The following is a 9010-nucleotide window of genomic DNA, read 5'->3' as shown; positions in this document are numbered from 1 at the left end:
TCGTGTATGGTGAAGCTCGTAAGCGTCCCGTGCCTATTTGTACTTATGCTCGGGCGCGCCGACTCGTCTCTAGTGGAGGAATGGCTTATCTAGTCCATGTGGTCGATACTCGAGATGAGCCACCTTCCATTAAAACTATTCCTGTTGTTAATGAATTTGAGGATATTTTTCCCGATGACTTACCGGGTGTTCCGCCGGTGAGACAAGTGGAGTTTCGTATTGATTTGGTTCCGGGGGTGAATCCCATTGCCAAAACTCCTTATTATTTAGCACCAAACGAGATGCATGAATTGTTAAAAAAAACCCGAGAGTTGTTAGAAAAGGGTTTTATTCAACCGAGTAGCTCTCCATGGGGTGCTCCGGTCTTGTTTGTGAAGAAGAAAGATGGTAGTATGTGTATGTGCATTAATTACCGTGAGCTTACTAAAGTGACGATCAAGAATCGTTTTCTGTTGCCTAGGATTGACGATTTGTTTGATCAACTTCAAGGTGCGTGTTATTTCTCTAAGATTGACTTGCGATCCGGTTATCATCAAATGCGGATCCGTGAGGAAGATATCGAAAATACGGCATTTTGGACGCGATATGGGCATTTTGAGTTCGTTGTGATGCCTTTTGGTCTTACGAATGCGCCTGCGGCATTTATGGACCTTATGAACCGAGTGTGCCAACCTATGTTGGACAAGTCGGTAATTGTGTTCATTGACGACATACTTGTTTATTCAAAGAGTATGAAGGAACATGAACATTATTTGCGTCAGTTGTTGAAGACGTTGCGTAAGGGGAAGTTGTATGCGAAATTCTCAAAGTGTGAATTTTGGTTAAGGGAGGTACAATTCCTTGGCCATATTGTGAATCACAAGGGGATTAAAGTGGATCCGGGGAAAATTGAAGCGGTTAAGAGTTGAGAACGACCGATTACACCTACGGAAGTCTGAAGTTTCCTCGGATTGGCCGGTTATTACCGTCGGTTATCCAAGATTTTTCCAAGATTGCTTCATCTTTAACCAAGCTAACTCGGAAGAATGTGAAGTTCGAATCGGGTGATATGCAAGAAAATGCTTTTCAACTATTGAAGAGCAAATTGTGCCAAGCTCCGGTGTTGGTTTTACCGAAAGGGGTGGAACACATGGTGGTGTATTGTGATGCCTCGATTAGTGGGCGTTGTGTTCTTATGCAAAGGGGCAAAGTGATCTCTTATGCCTTGATAACTCCTAAATTATACATATTTTTGAATATATTTTGAGGAGTTATTTTGGTATTTTAAAGTCATTTTGATACTAAAACAAACAAAAATGGATAAAAACGGGAAAAAGGTATTTTTAATGTTTTGTTTGAGAAATGTGTTAAAACAGAAAAAAAAAACAGGAAAAAGCAGAAAGGTTGATTGAAGCCGCCGACATGACACAAAGGAAGCCGCCGGCTTGGTGTTAAATAAAGTCAAATTCCAGAATGTTCCAGAAAACAAGTCAGAACTCGAAGAATTTGGAGAACAAGTAAAAGCTACAGAAGCCGTCGGCTTAAGAAATAAAGTCGCCGGCCTAGATCAAATGAAGCCGCCGGCTTCCCACTCAAAGCCGCCGGTTACAGAACCGTTTATGGAAGCGACTTAGCGACCAAGTAATGCGTATAGAGCTGCAGAATCTGTATTTTGGCCATAACTTACTCATACGCCCTCCGATTAAGGCGTTCCAAATGTCCCGACGTCCGTATTACATAGCTCTACAACTTCCATTTTATAAGTTTTTCTAATTCAGCCCGGTTCGGAAACTAGAAGGAAAAAAGAGGCTGCTGAATATTAAATACGGGATTTTCATGTTTTAGATGTAGTTTTTGTCCAACATTGGTAGAAAACAAATGTAAGAGGCTCCTCCTTCACCTATAAAAGGAGGCCTCCACCCCTTAATTTCAATGTACCTTTTCATTCTTTCTTTCTCTCTTTTGGGGACTTCGATTTTCCAAACCCTTTGGGGTTTTGGATTATTCGGGACCCCATCTAGTTTAATATTTTTATGGCGTCGAGAACGTCTTCTTTTTATTTTTGTAAGTATTTCTCGTTTTAATTTAAGCATTTCTTTTATTTATTGTCTTGTCTTTTATTTAATGTCTTTTATTTATTTAATTGCTTTATTTTCGTCTACCATTATGAACTAAACGTTCATAGTGGTTATATGGACGAAATTTAACTTTGTCTGGTAATCAGATGAAGCCACCGGCTTCACCAGTCCAAGCCACCTGCTTGGCTGGAACAAAGCCACCGGCTTCATGCTTCATTCTGTGCAGTTTCTGGTTCTTTTCCAGAACTGTATGGTCGAGTTTCTGTAACGATATTTGAACTATTTTGAATCTGTTATGCTTTAATATACTTGTTTGCCATGCTTAATGATTAGATAACATGATTTTAGGGTTGACTAATACTTGATCCGATGATCTATTATTCGATTCATGCTACTTGTTTAGATCTAGTCCATCAAACTTGTTAAATTGAATTGCATGCAACTAAGTTAAATAGCATAATAGAGATAAACTTGTTTAATTGGATTTACGCTTATATAATAGAGTTTGATAGTGTTAGGCTTAATCGAAGAACCTTCGTTTGGATTTGTTTAATTAATGATTGCATGAGAACTTAGTAGTAATTGACTTTCAGCTAGTAACTTGAGTTGATCTACTTGGTGTTTAATAGCTTATATAAATTTTCAGTCTATTTGTATGTTGATCCTCATCACAAGATTGATATGTATCATGTAATTGAATTGAACATGAATAATTAAGATGTTAGTTATGCACATCACATATCTAGCATATGCTTTAAGTCCTACCTATTGAATGATATGCAAAACTTAGCTTAACCTGTTAAGGGATAATAATTGTTCTATGATTATTATTCTGCTTTGTGTTAATATAAGTTATGAAGCTTGCCTAATATGATTCCCGTATGAGTTATTCGTTCATGTAACTTCTTTTATTTATAATTGTTTATTTCGAATCTTTATTTCCTTGTTTTGTTATTTTATTATTTTGATTACTTTCAATCATCTCTTTCCTAAGAGATAAATATCAACAACCTTAAAAACACATAAAAATCTATCTTTAGTTCTTTAATAAGAGCTAAGCCATATAATAAACAACTCTTATCTGCTTCCACGCTCTCTTGGGACGATAACCTAAAATACTACATCTGACCGGGTTTTGTTGCTCGTTAGGGTGTTAAAAGTGTATTAATAAAGGTTTTATAAATTTAAAAGTTTGAAAGGCAAATTAAGCACTACACACTTTTGCACATCATACCTCGAGACAATTTAAAGAGCACGAGAAGAACTACCCGACTCATGATCTTGAGTTGGCGGCGGTGGTTCATGCGTTGAGAATTTGGCGTCATTATCTTTATGGTGTTAAGTGTACGGTTTATTCAGATCATAAGAATTTAAAATACTTCTTTGATCAACGTGACTTAAACAACCGACAACGGCGGTGGTTAGATTTGTTGAAGGATTATGATCTTGAGATATTTTACCACCCGGGTAAAGCTAATATGGTTGCAGATGCGTTAAGTCAGAAGAACCAAGTTCTGAGTTTGCAAGTAAAGTCATTGCGAACGATTCTTTCGAATGATTTTCTCGAGAAACTCGGTGAGGTTCAAATTGAGGCTATTGTTAATCATAAGCATGAAGAGCGAATTCAAGGACAAACGGATTCGATTGTACTAGGCACACATGGGTTGTTGTGTTTTCAAGGTCGGGTGTGGGTGCCAAAATTGGATTGTCACCGTACGGTGCTACTCGATGAGGTGCACAAATCGAAGTATTCTACTCATCCGGGTGCTTCAAAGATGTATCTTGATTTGAAAAAAGAGTATTGGTAGCCCGGTATGAAGCGTGATGTGGTTGAGTATGTTGAGCAATGTGTCACTTGCTTGCATGTGAGCATCTTACCATGGATTTTATCACTAAGTTGCGTGATGGTATGGTATGGTGCAACCGTTAGAGATCCCGAAATGGAAGTGGGAGCATCTTACCATGGATTTTATCACTAAGTTGCCAAAAATGGCGAGAACCCAATACGATACAATTTGGGTAATCGTTGATCAGTTGACAAAAAGTGCCTTGTTTCTTCCTATACGTGAGGCGATTTCGTCTGAGATGTTGGCAAGGTTGTTCATTAAAGAGGTGATTTCGAGACACGGGGTACCGGTGTCTATTGTTTTGGATCAAGATACGCGGTTTACTTCTCGATTTTGGGGTAAGTTTCATACCGAGATGGGTACTCAAGTGAAATTAAGCACTGCTTTTCATCCTCAAATGGACGGTCAAAGCGAAGACCATCCAAACCTTGGAGGATATGCTTCGGGCGTGTGTAATTGACTTTGGTGGAAGTTGGGATTAGCATTTACCGTTGATGGAGTTCTCTTACAATAATAGCTACCATGCAAGTATTGGAATGCCACCGTATGAGATGCTCTATGGGCAACGATGCCGAACCCCAATTTGTTGGGGCGAGGTGGGTCAAAGAGAAATTGGTGGTACCGAAGTGGTTCTTGAGACGAACTAAAATATTGATGTGATTCGCGCCCGCCTCAAAGCGGTACAAGATGAACCAATTGAGTTTAATGAAGGTGATATGGTGATGCTTAAGGTGTCGCCATGGAAGGGTGTAATTAGGTTCCGAAAGCGAGAGAAACTTGCTCCTCGATTTATTGGACCATTTAAAGTGATGGAACGTGTTGGTGAGGTTTCTTATCGTTTGGAGTTACCCAAAGAGCTTGCGGGAATCCATAACACATTCCATGTTTCCTATCTTTACAAGTGTCATGCGGATGACTCGATGTGGGTACCGTTGAACGAAATTACTCTAAATAACAAATTAGAGTACGTGGAAGAGCCGGTTGCTATTCTTGATGAGAAAGTTAAAGAGATTCGAAATAAGAGCATGCGGACTTTAAGGTGCAATGGTGTCATCGAAAGGGGTCCGACTGTACATGGGAATCCGAGGATTTTGTGAAGGAGCACTTGCCTTCGTTACATGATGCGGGGATCACGGGGACGCGATCGGTTCCAAGTGGGGGAGAGTTGTAACACCCCAAAATTGATAACGGGGGGAGCCGCGCCGCGTCGCTCGAGGCCGCGCCGCGGCTATTTGGTGTATCTGATGGTCGTGTTAATAAAAGTTACTGACGTTAATTTGTGCTTTGAGACGCGCCGCGGGGAGAAAAGGCGCGTCACGCCTTTTGCTTTGAACTGATGGTCAGTTTTGGTGAAAGTTTTTGGTCCCGAATAACACTTGAAGCCGCGCCGCGGTCCAAGGATCCGCAACGCTGCTATCTGCGGGGCAAAAAGCTGAAATTAGATTTTTATAAGGGTCTAAGTGGGGGCAAATGGATCTTTTCACCTATGAACGGCCTATTATTGAAAGAATCAGTTTTAGATCCCCTTTAATTTCATCTTACACCTACTAAAACACTCTCAAGCATTCTAGTGTGATAAACCCACCTTCTAGAGAGACAGACCTTGATTTGGAGAAGAAGGAGGTTGAATCACTCCAAAGTGCAAGTGTTAATCTTGTTCATCTCGTTCCTAGCTATCTTTTAATACTTCTGGCAAGTCCTAACTCCGATTTTCATTCAATTTGGGGTTAAGGTTTGGAATTGCATGTTCTTGATTTAACTCATCTAGCTCACCAATGGGTGTCTAGAGCTAGTATGGGTGATGATTGACCCTTGTTGGTGGGTTTTGGGTTGGATAACATTTTTATCTAGTTAGGGCATGCAAGTTGGGGTAAAATCACTAGTGTTAGTGATTTTGTTGGTATTTGGGACCCATTGGTGTATGTATGGAGTAATGATTTGGGTGTAGAACCGATTTGGGTCAAATGGGTCTTTTGTTTGAATTGGGTCTTGAGGTTCTCCTAGCACTTGATTCTAAATTGTATTTTGGTGTTTTTGGGACCAAATCACTAGCCATTAGTGATTTGAGGGTATTGGGTCTTGACTGACTTAGTTGGAAAGTTTAGTGCAATTTGGGTCGAAATTGCACTTGGGCCACTTTGGGTCGCTAGAGCTATGTTTGATTTAGCTTGTTTTTATGCATGTTGATAGGTGACTTGAGTCGAGTTGGTAGTGAAGCTCAAGTTTTGGCATTTGCTCAAGTTGGTAAAGGTGAGTGAAATATTTATTCACCTATGTGTATAATTTACTTGCTTGATGTTGTTGTGGTTTAGTGTTACCGCGTGTGTCGGGGTTCACTAGAGTGCTACCATGTGTGTCGGGGTTTCATTCAAGTTCGTGTGTCAACACCACATAGGCCTTATGGTGAAACATGTGTCGTGACACCGCAGGGTTAGTGCAAAACGTGTGTCGTGACACTAATGTTTGTTTTGAACGATCGGTGGTTTTCTTGATGAACCGCTCCCTAGTGATAATGGTTAACCATGATTGCGTTGGACTTTTATACGTGTTGCATCTAACATGCTATTTGAATTAATTGTGTTGGGTGATTGTGGTGCTTGGTATTTATGCATATATTTATTGGTTGTGCGGTAAGTCAAGTTATTAAGTTGTATGCATACTTGTATACTTATTCTTCTCACTAAGCTTTGCTTACCCTCATTGTATTTACTATTTTTATATATTGTGGCACCTCAAGGGACAAGGGTAAGAGTTTGGTCTAGCTTGCTTGTGGCGGATTTCAAGAAGGCACTTTTTAGTAATGGTCCCGATGGTCATTCTCGTTAATGGGTCATTTTGGTTAAACTTACGGGTCTTGGGTACCCAATGATGTAAACAATTATCTTATAGTATTGTTAAACTCGCTTTTGAATTTGAACAAGTAATGCATGCAATTTATGAATGTGGTGGTTTACTTCAATGTAAAAAAAAAATTGTCGTGTTTTTACAAGTTAATTGTTATTTCGGTTTGGGGATCGTTTCAGTATTACACCTATCCCTCATTTGAATCGGATCACGTCCTCATGATCCAAGCTTGGTGACTGTACGAAATATGCTTTATCATGAACTCTTCCGTCTCCCATGTATGCTCCATGCTCTTCCCATACTTTCATTTAACTTTGAATGACTTAATCGGTCTATTTCGGATATTTCTAACTTGTTCATCTGCAATCTCATCTAACAGTACCATAGTAGATTTTGTGGTTAAGCACTTTCCTAAATGAGACACATGAAATAGGTTATGATTCCCGATAGCTTTTAGGGCAATTCTATAAGATAAGCCACTTCACCTACTCTTTCCAATATCATAAAAGGTCCGATATAACGAGGACGAAGCTTTATTCTTTTTCAAAACCGAATAATTCCTTTCCAAGGTGACACTTCAATCATCACCATATCACCTTCCATAAACTCAACTGACCTTTTTTTTCTTCAATCCGCCTATCTTGGGCCGCCTTCAAGCGCCCCATAATAATTTCCATCTTTTTATGTGTTTTCAAAACAAAATATGTTCCTCCTAATCTTCTTTCTCCTATTTCACCCCAACAAATCGGGGTTCGACACTTCCTTTCATAAAGTATTTTAAATGGCGGCATCCCAATATTAGCATGAAAGCCTGAAAGCTATTTTATATGAGAACTCTGCCAGAACTTCTACTAAGTTCTATCGTGCATGCTCGCAACATGTCTTCTATAATTTGAATAGTCCTCTCGCTTTGACCATCTATTTTGGGTCAGTACGCAATACTCAATCTTAATTGCATCCCCATATCTTCTTGAAACCTTCTCCAAAACCGTGAAGTAAATTGGGTATCCCTATCTAGCACAATTGAAAAAAGGACACCATGTCTAGCTACCATTTCCTTGATAAAAAGTGAAGCTAGTGGTTCAGACGACGAAGTTTCCCAGATTTGAAGAAATAACACACTTTTTATCAGCAGTTCTGCAATCACCTTAATAGTATCATATTGGGTTCTTATCATTCTAGGTAACTTCGTAATAAAATCTATAGTGATATGTTCCCATTTACATTTCGGATTTCAAACGGTTGCAACTTCCCATAAGGCTTCTGATGCTCAACTTTCACATGAAACAAGTAACACAGAGTTCAACATATTTCACGATATCTTATATTAAGCCGGGCCATCAATACTCTTCTTTCAAATAGTGGTACATTTTGTTGACACAGGGATAAATAGAGTACTTTGATTTATGTGCTTCATCCAATAACAGTTGTCTAGCTCCACCATGTTTTGGTATCCAAAGTCTACCGTAGCGTGTCAACAATCCACATCAGTCTTGCACAAGTAAATTTATTTTCCCCTTCATTATTTCATCATAGGCATTCTCGACTATTGATTCCACTTGTGCCTTAGAAATTTTTTGATGAAAGTCATTTATAATTAGCATCTGAAAGGATTCAATTTGAATCCCCGGATGTCAGCTCTTCTTGCCCAATGCATCAGCTACAATATTAGCTTTACCTGGATGGTAAAGTATCTCACAATCATAATCCTTCTATAAATCTAACCATCTTCGTTGAAAATTATTCAAATCCCGTTGATCGGAGAAATATTTCAAACTCTTGTGGTCTGTGTAAATACAATACTTGACACCATACAAATGATGAGGCCAAATCTTCAAAGCATGAACCAGCGCTGCCAACTAAAGATCATGAGTAGGGAAATTCTTTTCATTTTTTTTTCAATTGTCTTGAAGCATAGAAATAACTAATCCCCTTTGCGTTATGACGTAACCTAGCCTGTTAATCGAGGTATCACAATAAACTATCATATCTTTAACCCCTTCCGGGAAGACTAACACTCAAGCTTGACTTAGATTTTTCTTCAATGATAGAAAAATTACTTCTTTCTCATCACCCCAATCGAACTTGAAATTCTTTTGTATTAATATAGTCAACGGGGAAGCAATTTTAGAGAAGTATTGAATAAACCATCAATAATAACCGACTAATCTAAGAAAACTGTGGATCTCCGAAGGCGTTGTCGGACAATCCCATTTCTCTATCGCTTCATTCTTCTCGTGATCAACTTGAATCCCATTTCCG

General features: G+C 39.1%; 1 protein-coding gene across 1 annotated transcript; it reads left to right on the top strand.

Annotated features, from left to right (window-relative positions):
• Positions 1–2203: 2203 nt before the first annotated feature.
• LOC139854275 (uncharacterized) lies at positions 2204–3865 on the top strand. The gene is made up of 2 exons (XM_071843589.1): positions 2204–2282; positions 3417–3865. The coding sequence occupies exons 1-2, from the start codon at positions 2204–2206 to the stop codon at positions 3863–3865; spliced, it is 528 nt and encodes a 175-aa protein (XP_071699690.1).
• Positions 3866–9010: the final 5145 nt, after the last annotated feature.

Source organism: Rutidosis leptorrhynchoides, chromosome 6, assembly GCF_046630445.1.
Source record: "Rutidosis leptorrhynchoides isolate AG116_Rl617_1_P2 chromosome 6, CSIRO_AGI_Rlap_v1, whole genome shotgun sequence".
Taxonomy (NCBI): Eukaryota; Viridiplantae; Streptophyta; class Magnoliopsida; order Asterales; family Asteraceae; genus Rutidosis; species Rutidosis leptorrhynchoides.
This window is presented reverse-complemented; position numbering and strand designations above follow the sequence as displayed.